The 20,227-nt window shown below is 32.9% G+C and overlaps 1 protein-coding gene across 2 annotated transcripts in view; it reads left to right on the top strand.

Moving 5' to 3' along the window:
* The window catches only part of CSMD3 (CUB and Sushi multiple domains 3), a 1,211,357-nt gene that overhangs the window by 1,109,442 nt on the left and 81,688 nt on the right, over positions 1-20,227 (top strand). For both annotated transcript variants that reach the window (XM_003823338.5, XM_034966508.3), the window contains 7 exons: positions 5,042-5,122; positions 6,070-6,183; positions 10,413-10,601; positions 10,978-11,124; positions 13,741-13,929; positions 18,717-18,902; positions 19,995-20,189. In XM_003823338.5, the coding sequence (XP_003823386.3) occupies positions 5,042-5,122; positions 6,070-6,183; positions 10,413-10,601; positions 10,978-11,124; positions 13,741-13,929; positions 18,717-18,902; positions 19,995-20,189 (1,101 nt within the window). The remainder of the gene's footprint in view (positions 1-5,041; positions 5,123-6,069; positions 6,184-10,412; positions 10,602-10,977; positions 11,125-13,740; positions 13,930-18,716; positions 18,903-19,994; positions 20,190-20,227) is intronic.

Below are 20,227 nucleotides of genomic sequence, written 5' to 3'. Positions count from 1 at the left end.
TTAATCAGACAAACAAACCCTTGGAGGTCATAATCAAGACTTTTAATTTAATGCGTAAGTCATTTGGGGACACTAAGAAGTTATGTAGACTCTATCAGCAATTGTTTATTTAACACCCACTGCAATATAGACTCTAGTAGTCTTTTGCTATCCACTCTTGTTCTCTTCCAATTGTGTGTGTGCTTTTTAAAAATTTCTGACTACAGCCAGAGTGATCTTTTAAAGGATAAATCTGAGGACATTCCCCTCCAACTTAAATCTCTTTAAAGGCCTCCCATTGGTCTCAGCTTAAAATAAATGAAATCCTGAGTATAACTTGTACAATCCTGTCTGATTTAGCCCCTGATTTTTGCTCTTTTCGATCCCTCCTCTCTCTCACTAGGGCTATCATTCATCTCCAGAAAACACACACACACACACACACACACACACACACACACACACACACACCCCTTGCTTCAACTAGTTAAATTCTACTAATTAATATCTTTCTCACCGACTATTAGCATATACAGAGCAGGCTTCTGTCTGCTTTGCTTACCTTCGCATTTCCAGCACCTATTATGGTTTCTGGCATCTGGCAGATCATAGGAGCTCAATAATAACTTATTTAATAAACAACTAAATTAAATGTGTTAGGTATTGTAGGAAATGCAAATACAATACGAAATACATAAGCTATACATGGAACGTGAACCAATACATAAAACAATTCAACACAATGAAACACTAAATGCTAAATATTATGGTGCCAATTTCTAGGCTGGCAAGCTTGCCAAAAATGAAGATGTGGGATAGGAAATGAACATGGCAAATACAAAGGACCCAGGAAAGTTCAGCTGGATATAGCAGACATCTTGTGTGAGAGACTGATGAGAATTAGGGTAATGATCTTGCTTTATCTAAGATGATAAATTCAATCTGTAGGCCATAAAAAAACACTGTAAATTGAAAATAGGGAAATGGCAGCAACAAAATGATATTCAAAACGAGGTTTATTTATCTATAAATCTGGGAGACAATGTGTCTTAATTTTATACTGGAACTTGGTTCAAATTCTGGCTGTGTGAGTTGGGCAAATAATTCAACCACTATGAAATTTAGTGTCTCTTTTGGTAACATGAGTATATTTACACATATTTTGATGTGGCATTTTAGTGATTAATGAAAGAGGCATGTAAGGGATTTTTCAGAGTCCTTTGTACAAAGTGGATTCCAGGTAAATACTTCACTGATTCTCTTCTATCACTTCACTGTATGTAAGAAGGGTAGTATCAGGGAGACACTGAAGGTAAGGAACACACTATAGGCCAATTTAATAACACAGGTGTATTAGTTTACTAGGGCTGCTGAAACAAAGTACCACAAACTGGTGGCTTAAAAGCAATCTTTGGCATTCCTTAGCTTATAGATGAATCACTACAGTTTGAACCTTCATCATCACATGGCCATCTTACCTGTGTGATCATCTCTGTGTCTCTTTTTATTTTATAGGGATACTAGTCATATTGAATTAAGGGTACCCCCATAATTTTATACAACCTTAAGTTAACCAATTACGTCTGCAACAACCCTATTTCAAATAACATTTTTAGGTTCCAGGAAACACATGAATTTTAGGTGAAACTATTCAACCCAGTACAGCAGGAATGAAATGGCAGGAATCTAGACTGAGATATTGGCAGCAAGATTGGAGAGACATTGGACAAATCATAGAGTTACATTAAAGAACATACTAGTAGAGATTGATGAAGATTGAAAACAAAATTGTTGCAAGCTACTTATGATTAAGCCTCTTGTAGTGCTTGGTCTTCAAAAGTCAAAAGAGAAACAGATGAAAAGAGGTTTGTTTGTTTGTTTGTTGTTTGTTTGTTTTTCATTACTCCTTTCCCCTTTACTTTTTATTCAAAATTACATAGTTCAACCCTGAAAAGCATTTTAACCAGATCTTGCCTATATTTCAATGTTTAGCATTGTCTGACACTCAATTGTTTCTATTTCATCCCCACTGGCAATTTTAAAGTTGGGAGTCATCTTAGGGAAGACTGTTGAGAGACTGCTTCCCTCTTGAAGAAACCTACATTCTGTCAGTTATTAGCAAATATTAGTTGAATTATAAGTATAGTGACAAGAACTAATTCCTGGATAGTGAAAAAGGTAGATAAACGAATAGCCTCTGTCATGTAACTGAAAGTCTACATAGGGACCCAATGAACAAGCATGCAAATAAATGGAAAATAACACACTTTGAACAAGTCATGTTTACATGTGCCACAAAAGGGGTTCTGTGATTAGAAAATAACAGTGAGGAGTGGGAAAGGGAGGCATGAAGAGGTCAGAGGAGATGTTTAGCCTGGCAATATAGAATTGGGAATTGAGAAACAAAGTCAGAATTGTAGCCAAAAGAATCAAGGGAATCACTTAGGTAAAAATGTAGAATGTTTATTCAAAGGAAATTTGTTCAGAATTCAAATTTATACAATTGATAAGAGTAGAGTTGTTCTTTTTGAAGTAGAGTTGGGAGTTAAGGACATTACACCTCAGACCCTCCATGGGCTCACAGTGATCTCTTAGCTTCTAGGGACACATTTTATAAAACTGACAGTGATGGGAAAGAACAGAGAATAAGACATTAGCTCACAGCACCCACGTTGTCTTGGAAAAATAACATAATAACTCTGAGCATCATAGTCTTCTTTAGTAAAAAATTACAACCTTTGATCTTTTAAATCCCGTGACTGAGTTATCTAGGTCATTCTCAGAATATTCCACAGATGATAATAGTCATGGATTCCACATAAAAAAGTGTTTCTTGTTTACAATAATCGAACAATTTAGGATTAGCATGAAGATTAAAATAACTTCACAGGAAAACACAAGTAAAATAATACAGGTATGAGCATCTCTACATTTCTGTAATTTCTGAGTTGATCTCTATTCTCTGGTAAGATCAGACAAAGTCTTCTCTAAAGCATAGTCTCAGAAAGATTTCTCTGTTTAGGGCTCCCCCTATCTTCTCCATTTTCTCTTACATTTTAGGCATTTCTTACAATTACCTTTTACCTTTATCACTGTACCCCCTTTAAAGTATAACTTCAGGAAAACAATTGTCAAAATTCCTAATTACTATCCACCAAACATTTTATCAAAAATCTGGATTATACTTTCTGCCATGGGGTTCTTTCCCAGCAAGTCTTTCTTCTCTAGCAGTAACCCTTCTGTACAGTGGTGTTTTACTTGCAAATTAACATCCACACACAGCAAGTGCTTTTATAAACAGGTTAAACTACTGGAAGGAAGATGTTTAAAGGGACAGAAAACAATTTGCAGAAGAAAATTAAAACACGATTTTTTTGTTGTTTCATCACTGTAGATCTACATTTTGAAAACTCTTTCTTTTCTTTGTCCTTAGTAACCTGAATGTTTATTAGCCAATTAATCTCTTATAAATAGCTTTTTGTTAGATGATGATGAATCAATGATTTTATGCTTTGCCCAAGTTTTTGTTCAAGTTTTCTCCTCCACCTGAAATGTTCTTCTCCCCAGGATTACTCTTCAGAACTGGAAAAATTTTACTCCTTCTTTCAAGTATATCTCATTCTTTTCCTACTATAGGAGTCTTCCTGAGCTGGTCTAGTTGATGCTTTTCAATACTCCCATAATACTGTTTTGCAATAGAAGCAGTGTTGAATGGGCTTTGAAATTAGAGGATATACACTTCAGTTTTTGGTTATGTCCTGTACTAATTGTGTGCTCTTGTATAAGCTACTGTGTATTTTGAGTCTCATTCTCTTTATCGGCACGTTGAGTACATAAAGAACTTCTAAGTTTAAGTAGTAAAAATAGGCATATAAAACAATTTGCCTCAGATGTTATAATAGTATAAAACATGTTTCCTGAACGAATATGAATATAGTACATTTTTAGAAGACTTTAAGGGGAAAAAAAAAGACTTCAATCAAGCAAATGATTTGGTTGTAGATTTTAGATGTCATGTGAGGATAGTAGGCATGAAGCTTGGATTCATAGAGACTTTGTCATGGTGGCCTTTCAATTATGCCAAATGCCAATCTAATCCAATGAGATGAACTGTTCAAGTGATATAATAATTAGAAACATGACATTTGATAAACAGATGTCTCATAATTATATTAAAGTAGCATGGCGAGACAAGGCTCTGGAGCCAGGCTACCTAGGTTCAAATCTCAGGTCTGTCACGTTATAGCTTCTTGATTTGGGCAAATTTTTAACTCTCTTTAACAGTTTTCTTTTTTAAAGAATGGGGGCAATTCACTCATAGGTGGGAACTGAACAATGAGAACACTTGAACACAGGAAGGGGAACATCACACACCCACCGGGGCCTGTCGTGGGGTGGGGGGAGTGGGGAGGGATAGCATTAGGAGATATACCTAATGTAAATGACAAGTTAATGGGTGCAGCACACCAACATGGCACATGTATACATATGTAACAAACCTGCACGTTTAGCACATGTACCCTAGAACTTAAAGTATTAAAAAAAAGAATGGGGGCAATTATAGAAATAGTAACATAAATTAAATAATAAAATTTTTTTTGTGAGGATTGAGTTAAGTATTTATAATACTGTATGGAATAAAGTAAACACTGAGCATTTGTTTGCAATTATTGCTGTATGCCATGCACTTTGCTAAGTGCAGGGCATTCAGTGATGAGTATTGGGAAAGATAGGCACAGAGCAAGTAAGCAAACATGAATACGTAATTCCAAATTGTGATCATGCAAAGAAGGAAAAAAACAAGGTGTTTTGAACCACATAACAAGAAGGAATAGAATAAGGGTAAGAAATAAGGAATAAAAAGTAAGCATTGTTACCATGGGAAAATATTTTGTAATGTCGTAGTATATTTTTAAAAATAAAGATGTAATTGACACTTGATAAATTATGTAATTTATTTTTATTCTTTTTAAACAACTTTCCGTAATTTTCTTGTTTTTTTGCATATGTGAATACATGTAGCTGCACAGAAAAGGAATAAACACTTTGTTTATTTTTATAGCCTATCAACTAAGGGTGTGCCAACCTCCACCACCTGTGCCCAATGCTGAAATTTTGACGGAAGATGATGAATTTGAAATAGGTAAAGCTGTTAAATTATTTTCAAGGAAAACATACTGCTGGCAGAACTATTTGCTTAAAAATAAGCCAAAATAAAGAATGGTAATAGCCTGTCTTGAGACCCTCATTCCCTGTGTTGATAGAGATTATTTAGAATTTTTAAGAAGGGAGAAGGAGTGAAAAGAGGAAAGGGATTATTAGAGAAGAAAAATTAAATTTGTTTTTCTGGAATGTACAATAAGAAAACGTGTTAAAATTTGAAGCCGTTAACTGTATTCTGATGGTTCTTTCCAAACTATTATTTTGCTGCCTTCTGACACTATAGTTCTAACCTTTGTTCTTTGAATTCAGGCCTATGCCTGACTTGGCAGAATGAATGGTTTGTAGGGCATATTAGAAGACATATTTCATTTCCATATCTTGGAAAATGCTTAGTTGATTCTACTCAATTTAATCATAAATTTGCTTTAAAACTGAGTTAGAAATTCAACCCAAATAATGCCACACAGTTTGAAAAAAAATTATATATGAAGACATCTTAATGTTGCCGTAATAAACTTTTATTATTCATTATTATTATTATATTGATTTTGGTTGAGACACACAAAGAAACTATCAGTGACCGATGTAACTTCAATAAATAGAAAGCCTTCTAACTACTTGTATTTTTATTGAATATCTCACCTATATCAACTAAATTATTTCCTTATGACTGTTGCTTATATCCAGTCAGCATGCACCAGTACAAAGGGAATGGCAGTTCACTTTTGCCTTCAGTCCTGGTGGGTCAATGAGTATTATATACTGGTTTTTCAATATTTTGAATATAACTCCTACTTATACCTAATAACATTTTTATACTGATTGAAAATAACTAAAGGAGAAAATATTCTCCTACAATTGAAATATTTGTTTATTTTTATCATCACCTTGTTGCTTATATGAAACCTCCTCTCTTTTTTTTAATAGGTGATATTATTAGGTATCAGTGTCTTCCAGGATTTACTTTAGTTGGTAATGCAATTCTGACGTGCAGATTAGGAGAACGACTGCAGATGGATGGAGCACCTCCAGTTTGTCAAGGTATTCAATGGTTCCTATGATTATTTATTTCTTAAATATTTGCTTTATGTTTAACTTAATATAGGTATGATTGAGAAAAATCTATATAAATATGAAATATTTAACTGGAAACAGTGCTATACATTTTATAACTCATATGTGCTATTTCATTTAGAAATAGTCCACTGTTTATCAGATTTAACTTTAAACATCTTTGATTCTTTCAAGGGTAAATTTTTCTGGTTTAGCATGAAGTCCGTTCAACTTACTTCAATTATTTTGCTCTTAGGGATGGGAATGGAGGTGGAGAGAAAGGGAAATCACTTTAAATAAATGTTTCAATGTTAATTGCTTTTACTTAGATAGAGCTTCTTATCTAACCACTAGACTCATTAAACTTTGTTGAGTACCTGTTACACAATGAGGATCTAAGGAAAAAACAAACAAGCAGAGTAACAAAAAATAAATTTTAAGTGGCCCTCGCTGTGGAAGCATCATGGAAAAGGGATATGGCAGTCATACAGGGGATAGCAGTACAGTGTTTAGGGAAAGAGACCAGGAAGCTGTAGATTCATATAATTTTTAACTGCTTGTGGGGTAGGGAAAGCTTGATGGAAGCATTGTTTCCTGAGTCATGAAACACAATTCCAAATGACAATGAGTCTTATTCTGGTAGAACAGAGCTAGAGAGAGGGTGGTCTAAGTGGCAGATATATATGCAAAGATAGAGAAGTGAAAAACAACAGGGTATGGACTTCAAGGATTCGCTATGTTACAAGAGCAAGGCAAAGATAGACCTTGAATGATGTGCTAAGCTGTGATGTTCAAAAAACATTTATTGTTCATTTGTGTAGTCCCTAGGCCCAGAACAGTGCCTAACACACAATTATCATAAATGTTGATTCAGTTGAATACAATTGAGTTGTATTTTATTATTATTTCTAGCTTTTTTGGATTAATTCCTTCTTTAGGTTTCGTTTCTGAGAATACTGGAAATCTGTTTCTTGTGCAGTATCTTAGCTACTATAACAAGTCTAAAGTAACTTCTGATTATTATGGGGTTCTAAGCATACTATAAAATTGAAAGCCTTACAAGAAGATAAAAAGATTGCAGGAGGCTTTGATGGTAGCAAAAAGAAAAGCAGGAAAGCAGGTTTGGGGGTATAAATTGGAGCCAATGTGAGAATTTCTCATGGTCTTAATGCTATTAGAACATCTTGAAGTTGGTTGAGAATTCTGAAGTCTATCACTTACATATTCCAGACATTTAGATGTCATTCATTCAGCTTTTTCCTTCATGTAAGGCTACTCTCTAGACCTTTAGGATTATGTAGGTTTCATGTTCAGATATTTAGATATGCAAATAGAGAAGACAGAGGCTCAACCTTTGAGGGGTTATACATGGGAAAAAAAGTTGAGCAGACACAGGATATGTCAATGAGCCAATTACATAACAGCATTTCTGTCTTGACTCCAATAAAAACTATATTGTGAGCTCTTGGAGAGCAAGCTTCTTGTTTTTATATCTGAATCCCAATTCAAAAAATTTTTTATGAATTAAAGTAAATATAACATTCAGATAAGCTAGATATTTTACAGTTTTTTGTCTCTCAGACTTTCAATGTCTTATTCCCCAAATCAGAATTTCCTGTAGATTAGTAATTGAACTTATTCTGTCTGCTGTGGAGAATACAGAAAACATAGAAATTTTTTGTCTCCTGATAACACTTCAGATACTAGCTAATAAAGTTAATAAATCATCCTTTAGAATGAATTTATGTAGAGTTTCTATATTAATTATTTCACCAGGCATTTAAGCCAAAAAGCTAACTTTACATTTTTGTTTAATTGAGTTTATTACACAAGCTTGCTAAGACAGTCATTTGTTTGGAATCGGCTAGAATTAACCTACATCGTTTTTAGTCCATTTAAAAAATTTTTTGACTTTTCCTAAAAAAATAGCAGTATCGTTTTTCTTCTCTCTTCTTCTCTAGATGCTCTGTAGCTCTATGTGTCTCACTTAAAATGTGGAAAATGATTCCAGATATGGTTTTCTGTAAAGAGTTTGTTGTAAATGAAATTTAATGGATGCTTACATTTTCTGGTTTAAAAACATTGGCTGCAACTGAATCTAGTAGATTTTGAGCACTTTAAACTTTCTGGCCATCAGTTTTCTCATATGTACAATGGGGATAAAAAGTATACACAGTTTTTAAAGTTGTGATAACGGAGATAATGTACCAATGGTGTTTAACAGTGCCTAACATAAAGTTACAATCAACAAATATTTACTGTTATTCTTGGTGGCTGTCAGGCTTCTTGCTATATGTTAGATAATGTGAGAATAGATTAATTTGTGTATTGTAGTAAAGTATATTGGATCATACCACTCATTTCAATATGTCGTAGCCACATACTTACTTTTTTTTGGCCTTTGACTCATATATTCCATATCATTTCCAATCTTCAGGTTTATCTATTTCTTTTTTATGTATTTTTAAATTTTTTGAAAATCAATGTCAGAGTTCTCTTTTTAGGTGGAGAAAGAATGACCTGATACCATTTATTCAATATTTTTAATCTCAAAATTATATCCATGAAGGAAAATCCTAGGTTGAAGTAGAAGAAACTGAAATAATATCCAAAAAAAGTAGAAAATAGCTCTTAGCTTTAGCCATACTATATTTTAAACTCTATTATATAGTCAGTTTTCAAAAAGCCATGTGTTAGTTCTGGCCGGTTTTCAAGTTTTCAAGAAGTCTTTTCAAGTTATTAACATGTTTATAGAGCAATCATATGCTGCCATCATCCACTATGTTAGTTACTCTTTTCTACTCCTATACTTGTTGGAGACTTTATAACTCAAAAATATTTAATTGTCTTTGTACCCTGAACACTATGAATATATAAGTTCTTCATCTATTTATTATATTCCAGCAACTACATTAGTAGTTTTCAATCCCAACTCATTCAAATAAACATTGAAAAACAGGAATTCTTCTTAAAGTGCTGCTCTAATTATTTTGAGAAACAATGCTATTTAACTCCAAAATGAAAGCTAAGGTATAGTAGATGAATTAGGAAATCGCATGGGATAGATTTCTAATTAACCAAATCATCAAAATTATCTAGTTCACCCATTCGTTCAGTTGCCTAAATGTTCTCAGTAAGAACACCCAAAAGATAGTCCAGTCTAAGTTTAAAACTGGTTAGCAATTATGTTCGTAAGACATTTTACTATAGCCATTATACTATTCTGACAAATAGAAAGTTCTTCCTTATATTGAAGCAAATCCTGTTTGGTGCATATTGGTTTACTTCTGCACAACGGACCATACTAAATAATTCCAATACTCTTTCCACATCACAGAACTTCAAAAAAATTTTGTAAGAGGTTAAAATGGCATAATTTGAGTAAAAAGGGATTGATCAACTTAGTCATATTCTTCATTCTAAATCCAAATTTAAGTAGATGTTCATAATTTTGGTCTGATACAGAATGCAATTGATGCCAACAACTAAAATTTGCTATATGTTGCAGGCTGTTAGACCATAATTATGTTTTTTGTCAATATATAACACATTTTATGTGTTTTTATAGTGTGTTGATATATATACATATATTATATTCAAGCAGAGGTATATTATTAAATAAAAAGAGTTTGTGCTTTGGGCTACATTTATAGGCTGGAGATAGTGTAGAGCTGAAAGGCAACTGGTGACTCAGAACTGTGTTAAATCCTCATGGTAAACATATACCTGATATCAGAAATGATTTTACTTGAAATGAATACTTTGAGAGAGGACAGTTTTCTGTCTGACCCCACACACCTGAGTGAGTAGAAAGTTTAAGAGAGAAGAGAGTGAGTTAAAAAGTAAGGAAAGAAAGAGGTAAAGCAAGGACATAGATAAGACAGGCAGAGGTGGGAGAACAAAAGATTAGGAGAGGTTGGGAAAAATGTGAAGAAAGAGGAGGAATTAAATGGCTTATATTTTATTTATGTATTTATTTATGTCCAGAAAGTGGTGCATCTTCCATGTAATAAAAAATAAATCAATACTATAAATTTTAGGTCATTCCTCCAGCTTTTGAATCATAAGTTTAATACAACTTGTCTCTTCTAACAAATAATTCAACGTATCATCCTTATAGCTATTGAACATGAAAGCAGAATACTCAGTATCTAAAATACAGTTTTCACTGAGGCTCTAAAAGACTGGCATTATTTAATGACATTTTTCTTTGACAGTGCTCTGTCCTGCCAATGAATTACGGCTAGATTCTACTGGAGTCATATTGAGCCCTGGATATCCTGACAGTTACCCAAATCTTCAAATGTGTGCATGGAGCATTTCAGTGGAAAAGGGTTATAATATCACCATGTTTGTAGAATTCTTCCAGACAGAAAAGGAATTTGATGTTCTTCAGGTGTATGATGGTAACCAAGGGTTATATTTATTGGATATTCATCAATTAAGTACAAATGTTCTAATTACACATGTAAACTTTGAGTATAAACAGCTGCTTATGTGAGTTTATCTTACAGATATTTTTAGAAGTACCAACATTAAATTCACTCCTATAACATATGAAAATTATAGTTAGCTCCATTATTATTTTACAAATTATACATCATTTAGCTATAGAATTAAAATGCTTAAAACAAACATTTTATGTTTTCAATTATTGTTAATGAGGTAGATTGGTGGTGAAGCAATTTAACCATATTTAATACTATTCTAAAGATATAAAATACTAAAGACAAATGAGAATATAATTAGCTTTATCTAAATTGTTTTATTTTCTTCCCAAAGGACCAAATATTCAAAGTCCAGTGCTTATTTCCCTCAGTGGGGATTATTCATCTGCTTTTAATATAACAAGCAATGGTCATGAAGTATTTCTTCAGTGGTCAGCAGATCATGGCAATAACAAAAAAGGCTTCCGGATAAGATATATAGGTATGTAAAATTTATAACTTCAGGACAGATCTCACTATCATCTTCAGTATGATTATGATTAAGGAGCAGAGACACTATTCAGTTAGACATGAATTCAAATCACAGCTCCTCCATTGATGGTTCCTGGACAATTTATGTAACCTCTCTATTTCCTATTGTAATGATAATAATTCTACACCCCTCATATGATTTTGTAAAATATTAAAAGCATTTAGGATATTTATGACTTATATGTCAGTTATAAATTAAACTGTGATTTTTAATACTTTAAAAAATAGATTTGTTTTCCTTGAACTGACAAAAAATATTAATAGTGTTGCTCAGCTGTGTGTTATCTGACCTATTTAAGAACTCCTTTAAATGACAAGTTTAAACAAAGGATAAACATACAGAGGTCAAAATCTTTGTTTTAATTTTTATCCATCTATTTGTGATACTTGCTAAGATATCTTAAAAGTCGAAAGAGAGAGTAACACATCATTTACAAACCTTCAGTTTTTAAAAACGGAAGCGTTTTGTCGCTACTGCTTTTCCTTGCGTGATGCTTAGAAAGATGTAGGCTGGAAATTCTTGTTAATAGCAAGGTGACATAGATTTTTCTATTATGTCTTCCTGTTTATAGGGTCTACTGATACTGAATCAATAATTTTCTTGTTGAGTAAATGTACATAAATAGTCCTCTATTATGTGAAGGTTATGTTCCTTTTCTTTACTGCCCTTCTAAATCATGTCAGAGACCATTCTAAATCATGTCAGAGGCCATGGATATGTGCTCAATAGCAGAATCCCTCAGAATCAGCCAGCTGTCTCTTTCTATACAGTGTTCACACCATGCCTCCCAAATCATGTGTCATTGGTAATCAATTCAACCGAAAATTCCTTTTATAAATGTTTTATAAACTCTGACACTATGATTCTGGGCATAGACAGATACATTTTGAATTTCAGTTCTAAAAAGTATACTTTGAATTTTACTCATTTATACAAATTTACAACTACATATAAAATGTATGAATAGAATAATTCTGTTTAATTCCCTTGATTTTAAAACTCTGAGATGATAGTTTGATTTTAACTTATTAATAATTTGTATTTTACATATTAGAATAACTTGTGACTGACAGCATATTACTACTATGTACATAATTGTATCCTATGTTTCTATTAAATCAAAAATAATTTATTATGCAATCAAAGTAGATGTGTTTTAAAAAACTGAAACATGGCGAGGCGCAGTGGCTCACACCTGTAATCCCAGCACTTTGGGAGGCTGAGGCGAGTGGATTGCCTGAGGTCAGGAGTTCGAGACCAGCCTAGCCAACATAGTGACACCCCCCTCTCTACTAAAAATACAAAAACTTAGCTGGGCATGGTGGTGGGCACCTGTAATCCTACCTACTCGGGAGGCTGGGGCAGGAGAATCACTTGAACCCGGGAGGTGGGCATTGTAATGAGCCAAGATAGCGCCATTGGACTCCAGCCTGGGCAACAAGAGCGAAACTTCTTCTCAAAAAATAACCAAAAAAACTGAACTATATGATATACCCAGTCATCTTGAAGAATTTTCATACTTGAGCTTATGTTTCTATAATATAAACAATGTAAATATCTTTTTATTAAAGTGTTGCCCAAATAGGGCATTTAAAAGTCAGCACATTAAATTCATGATACATGATAACATAAAAGGAAACTATTCAAATTAAACAATTGTAAGTATTAGATTGACTGTATTATAGACCAATCCTTGTTCTTATTATTTATGACAAAGTTGGATATAAATATAATGAAAATACCACTTTTAGCCCTCAAGAACAGCTTGACATATTAAATATGTATTTTTGCCTTTAGAAATGACAGGTTATGACATATATATCCTAAGTCCAATTTGTTTCTTACTATTTACCCCCAAAGCCCCATTTTTCTCAGATGAATTCATTAAAGTTTCAGAAGGTAAATGGGACCTGCCATGCTGAATATTCTCAAAAGTACATATGAAAAAGCTATTTGACATTATCTGTTGGCATTTCAAACATCAGGAGATGAAAAAACTTTTTTATTTTATTGGCAATTTGTATCATAATATGTAAACGCTCTTGACAGAATAGACACCCTTTAATAGACTGGGAAAGAGGATTATGGAATGTGGGGGATTATTTTAGACATCAACCAAAATGAAATGTATGACCTAACATGATAGAGGTGTCTGGATATAACTTCAAAGTGACATGTAAACGACATGCTCTAAAATATTGCTACCAAGGCTGTGGCATTTAGGTCCCTCAAATGACAGGAAATGCGGTTTCCAAAGTTCAGTTAGATATTTGTTGGGCTTCTGAACCTCCAGGGTGTTAAGAAAATACATTTCAATTCAGAAGACATTTTCGGTGACAATATAAATTGGAAGAAAGCTGAGAGTTAGTTATGTCTCCCAAAAGTTGTGTCAGTAGATCATTTTCAAAAGAGGAAAGAGCACAATATGTTGTTCATATGAAGTAAAATTTACATAGATGACCACTGACCTACTTTTAAGCACTAGTCGCTGTATAGGTGTTTATCACTTTGGGTAATAACTTCTGATTCATTAATTAAAGAGCTTTTTTTTTTTCTTTTGAAAAGCTTTCTACTGTAGTACACCAGAATCCCCACCTCATGGATATATTATCAGTCAGACAGGTGGGCAGCTTAACAGTGTGGTCCGTTGGGCCTGTGATCGAGGATTCCGACTTGTTGGAAAAAGCAGTGCTGTGTGCAGAAAGTCTTCCTATGGGTATCATGCATGGGATGCGCCAGTCCCTGCCTGTCAAGGTGAAGTATATTATGCCAAAATGAACAAAAACATGAATGTGAGATTAGCACCATTTAACGTTTTTATTTGGATCACTAACTTTTCTGAGAATGGAAATATTCGGAAGCATATTGTGAACTCTTTTCATAAAAACAAGGCATAACATTGCAGAATGATAAATTCCAGGGGAAAGAAACATACTGTTTTATAATTATTCATTATTGTTATGCAACTTATATGCCTTGACTTTTTCCCCTTGTATACGTACTTTATTCATACATCCTCCATTTCAGTTACTTTGTTTTAAGACAATTATTGAAATAGAGGAAGACTGAGTTAGTGTGAAGTCTGCAGAGAGGTAATAGAGAATAAGAATGGGCAAGTACACTGAAGACTGAGTTTCACTCTTAGCATCCAAAATTTGCTCTCACAGCAACAAATTTAAGAGAAAAATGTAACCCACCACCTGGCTATTTTTTTTCTTCAGTGGTACAGATAACACAACAGAGATATCAGAGATATGTTTTTTATTTTTCTTTGTATTTTGTCAAAAGTCGAGGCACTGAGCTTTATATCATGCTGCAAAAAGAATAACAAGCTTGTTAATCAAAAAATTGCATGTTTTAGAGTTTTTGATTAAGACGTGTTTTTATGGGAGGCTGAGGCCGGAGAATGACTTGAACCCGGGAGGCGGAGGTTGCAGTGAGCTGAGATTGCAACACTGCACTCCAGCTTGGGCAACAAGAACGAAACTCCATCTCAAAAAACAAAAAACAACAAAACAAAACAAAAAGACTTGTTTTAAATAGTAGTTGAGTCTCTTACCTAAGTGTAGTCATAGTCATAAAGAGAAGTTCAACATCAGCTACGCAGAAAAGCTAATGTCATTGGACTTTGAAAATTTTAAAATACTTAATTCATTACATTATTTTATCAAGATGAAAATTAATTTTGTATTTTGTTTAACTCTACTCAGCATGTAAAGATGCAGATAGCAACTTTGAATTCTCACATGAAAAAATGCAGGATACTCTAGGTTAATAAACAAGAAGTCTTACTTATTACCTATTCTTTGGTGGGCATTTATAAAAAAACAAAATGTAAGATAGGTAATTAAAATTTAAAATCAACCAATAATAAGTTAAAATTAGCTAAAGAATAGGTATTACCAGGCACTTGAAATGGCTTCTTTTACCTATTAGAGTGCAATTTATAATTCATAAAAAGATAGCTTTCAAAGGCATATGTAAACAAATGCAAAATGAAAGAATTATTGTTTCTTGTTGTATTGATGCAAGGAAACAGTAATCACTTATTAGGATTCTGGGAAGCACCATTACCGTAATGGGTTATCAACACTGAAGGCATTTACTTCATGCAGAATAGATACATTTTAATAAAGTATTAAAACAGCTGCTTTCCTTTGACCAATGAATAGCAGGAGTATTTACAGTTTCTTAGTATTAACTAATTTCCCAGAATTAATTTGGGAAAGAATCTTTGATCTCAAATTTCATAATAGAATTAAAAGATATAAAATAAGCTTATAATATATATATTTTAAATAACCATTAACATGCTCTGAATTTTAATTGTTTTTAATTTTAAACTTTTGTATTTTAGTTACATAATGATTGCTTTTATTTATATTTATATACACACATACACATACACACTCCTATATGGTATACATATATAATCCTTAAGAAACATTTTGTGAGAATAATTGACTATCATGTAAAATAAAAATACCGCATGCTTTCTGAAATTTTGAAATTGCTTTGTAGAATTAGTGCTACAATTTCATTGAATATACTCCATGTAATTTACATATGGAGTCATTTTTTCAATGTCCTTAATTTAAAATTGTTTTAAATTCAAATAAGAAAGTTGAAATATAGTTTAAAAATGAGATATTTGGTGAAGTAAAATGATAAAATATATGTAAATCATGTAGCCATTTCCAAAAATTGATCTTTTCTAATTGTTAAAAAAGATTAAGAAAAAATGCTTGCAGGATATGTCCTCTATTTGGACATTACTAATTGAAATGCAATGTTTATATGTCATTTGGAAGAGCTATTTGCATAATGCACCTTTTATTTCAACTTGTTTTGCATTTTTCAGTCATTTTTCTTTCTCTTACCTCTTAGGTCTTCTTATACATCCTTACATACATTTACTTGAGCTATAAAGTTACACAACGTGAGGATAAACGTAGAAAATTAGTCAGCTATATCTATTTGGGTTTAGTCAGGTGTTTTATTTATTTTTGTTCTCATCACATAACTATTGATCCCCCCCTCAAAAATTGAACCATCCTCATGAATACAATTAAGTATTATGTAGTGTTACGTGGAAACTCACTTTGTATTCCATCTCACTTTTAATTTGTGATTTCCTGAGAGTTGTATAGACAAGCCTCTTTTACAACCACTCAATTATGATGACTTTTCTTCTGAACTGGATTTATTTTCTTTCTTTTCTTCTTTTTAAAAAAATTAGCTGAGAAGTTAAATTGTTAACTAACCATAGGCACAGGAATTGTCCCATTATTCTGGTACGTTGTCTCTTTTTAGTTCTAAAATAGAACCACATTTTACTAAACATATATGTGGAATCTATACTATTTAACTACATCTCTTTTTACTTTGACCTAGATTCAATCTATACTACACCAACAATGAATAGTTAATTTTTAAAAATCAGTAAATACATGATCTTTGGGAGGGAGATGGCATATAACAACTTGAAATTCCCAAAAGTTCTAAGTGAAAATATAAACATTGCTTTATCAGACATCAGGGAACCATTTACTTTTCAACACTATTTTAGAGGTTCTGTAATTAGAAAGTAGGGATAATAACATAATTATATGAGATTGCATATGTATTTTAAGTCAGTGTTACAGCTTTTCTGTTCATAATTTACAGGTTACCAAATTACAAAAGATCAATTATTCAGCAGTAGGGATTCTGCCATTCAGTTTTGACAATTTTGTAAAGATTTCACTAAGGTTTTTCATTTTATATTTAATTTACGTGGGTTAATGAAAATTAAGCAGAAAATGGTAGATTTTATAAGAGAAGTGGAAACAATTTTTGGTCGAAATGGAAGATGGGTGAATAGTACATAGCATTTATAATATTTAAACTAAACTCATCTTTCTGTAGTTTATTTCTTCCGTTATGAGAGAAAATATAAATCTGTAATTCTTTGTATGAAACGTGTAAGCTAGATACCTTTCATAATACAGAAGCTTTCTCATTTTGTAACAATAATGCAGTACATATATCTATCAGTTATTACATAACTCCAGTTGGTTCTGGAATGACACTCATATTCAAATACATTAGTCCTTATGTGGAGATATGTATAAATATTTGCTCTGAGTGTGATATATAAAGATACACATAGGGCCAGATGCAGTGGTTCACGCCTGTAATCCCAGTACTTTGGAAGGTGGAGGCCGCTGGACTGCTTGAGCCTAGGAGTTTGAGACCAGCCTGGCCAACATGACGAAAACCCGTGTCTACAAAAAAATACAAATATTAGCCGGACCTGGTGATGCGTGCCTGTAGTCCCAGATACTCAGGAGGTTGAAGGTAGGAGGACTGCTTGAGCCCAGGAGGTGGAGGCTGCAGTGAGCCAAGATGCTGCCACTGACTCCAGCCTGGGAAAAAGAGTAGTACTGTGTCTCAAACAAACAATTGGCCAGGTATGGTGGTACGCACCTGTAGTCCCAGCTACTAGGGTGCTGAGGTGTGAGGATCACTTGAGCCTAGAAGGTAGAGGTTGCAGTGATCCCAGAAGCACCACCGCACTCCAGCCAGGCAGCAGATTGAGACTCCTGTCTCAAAAAAAAAAAAACAAAAAACAAAAAACCTGACTTTAATTGAGTATTGCTACCAAATATATACTTTGAAAGATTATGTACATGTTATTTGAAAGATTATGTGTTTTTTTTTCTGTTTGTAAGTGCCAATTGTGTACTTATAGGGCAAAAATGGTAAAAAATCAATTTTAGGGGATTTTTCTGTAGCCTTTTAAAATTATAAAGTATAAAATATATACAACAAACTAGGCAAATATAAAATTTTACATTATTATCACATCATAGTAAAACTAATTTTCACCTAAATCAAATGTATTGTAGATAAAAATCAAGACATCTAAGACACATCAGTGAAATTCAGGAAGATCTTAACTAGGTTTTTAAGACAGTAAGTCCTGGCCTTGCATTTATTAAACATATCCAATATACACAATACTTTGTGGATGGTGCCCCAGCTCATACGTTGTGGCTTCTCCTAAGACAGAAATAGCCAGCTTTCAGGTAAAATAAATCTATTTGATTTATTCCTGACCAAAATTATGATTCATATTGGTTGCCACTGTCTTTAAAATATTTAATATTTATCTGTCAAATTGAATTAATCAAACTTGCTATATGATGGTCCAGTCACGGGCTTGCATTAGAGATACTCTTTACCTAACTTGCATTCTCATATAATCCATACAAATGCTGATAACCATGCACATGATAACCAGAAATTAAGTAAGAAACCAAGAAATAAAGCATTAACGATGTATAGATTCATCAATTTATAAACATTACTAAATAAGGGTTTGGAATAAATTATTCAAAATTTATGGTTCGGAAAGTATTTCTGTGATTCTGAGATTGTTGCAGAGGAATTGAAAAAAATCCCTGTTAGTTTTGCATGTTTTACAGTTCAGCAGAGTTACCTAATAAATTAAACATTTTTCTGTTTATATGATTTTGCTTGTGTGTATTTTTTTCTAGCAATTTCCTGTGGGATTCCTAAAGCTCCAACAAATGGAGGAATACTAACAACAGACTATTTGGTAGGAACACGAGTTACCTATTTTTGTAATGATGGATATCGATTGTCATCCAAAGAACTCACTACAGCTGTATGCCAATCAGATGGAACATGGAGCAATCATAACAAGACCCCTCGCTGTGTTGGTATGTGTGTCAAGGGAATTTCATCACTTGTTTTTCTCTTGGTATTTTATATACCTGAAATTTTATGTATTGTAGAATTATAAAAACCAATCCCTAAACTGAAATGTGATGTCTAAGTCAGAAATAAAAGTTAAGTAAGCTATCTTGTACAATGAAGTACTAGAAGACAGTACAAGGACTTTTCCATCATTTTTGAAAACCTCAGAATATTTATATCAAAAAAGGCACTTTTATTTTATACAATAATGTTTTATTTTGTAAAAAGTCATCCTTTAGTCAACATGTGTTTTCAGTACATGGCCCCTTGAGAAAATTTTTAAAGATTGTGTTAATAAAATGATATTTTGACATATTTCACTCTGATTTTATAAGGATAAATAATGTTGCAAAAATTATCCATAACTTTAAACTTTTGTTGATATTCTTCTGTTTACTTACACTTAGAAGAGTTCCTATTGCTGTCACTATTACTTCACTAGGTAAATAAGTTTACATAATGATAAGACATTAATTCTGGTAAAGATTTGGTAGCAAAAAATAGAAAATATTGATGTAAATAAACTCTTGAATTTTCTCTATATTTCGATTATTTTTTCCCATTTAGTACTAGCATTTCCACTTAGTTGTGATTTCATTTAAAATGAAGATTGTTAAGTTGTTCGCACTCTCAGCATAGGCTTCTAATAAGGCTTCTACTTACCTTGAAAAAGTTTTGAATTAGCTAATGTTGATATCACTACTCCTGCACAAAAAGGCCATTCACATCAAAAAAATTTCCCCAAAATATAGTCTTTTCTAAACTTATAAAGAAATAAGGGAGTAGAGGTAAGCCAACAACTGGGATTCTGAGTAGGTAGAATAATAAGTACAAGATTGAATTGTGAAACCATTGAGTGTGTTCCAGAACTGCCAGCAATACCATAAGGCTAGGGGAATGGAAAATATCAACATGCAAAAGAAATAAAGAACAAATGCTAAAGGACCTTGTATAGTGCAAGAGTAAGTGAATTAAGTCAGTGGAGATGTAAAGAATGGAATAGACGTTGAGATATAGTGATTTGTTAGCAATTACACCCTTTGGTTTTTGTATAGTTGTTACATGTCCAAGCATCAATTCCTTTACCTTGGAACATGGAAGATGGCGAATCGTGAATGGCTCCCATTATGAATACAAAACCAAAGTAGTTTTCAGCTGTGACCCTGGTTATCATGGACTAGGTCCTGCCTCCATCGAATGTCTTCCTAATGGTACTTGGAGTTGGAGAAATGAAAGACCATATTGCCAAAGTAAGTATACACTCTGCTAAACTTATTTCATAAGCTAT

This window comes from Pan paniscus, chromosome 7, assembly GCF_029289425.2.
Source record: "Pan paniscus chromosome 7, NHGRI_mPanPan1-v2.0_pri, whole genome shotgun sequence".
NCBI lineage: Eukaryota > Metazoa > Chordata > Mammalia > Primates > Hominidae > Pan > Pan paniscus.
This window is presented reverse-complemented; position numbering and strand designations above follow the sequence as displayed.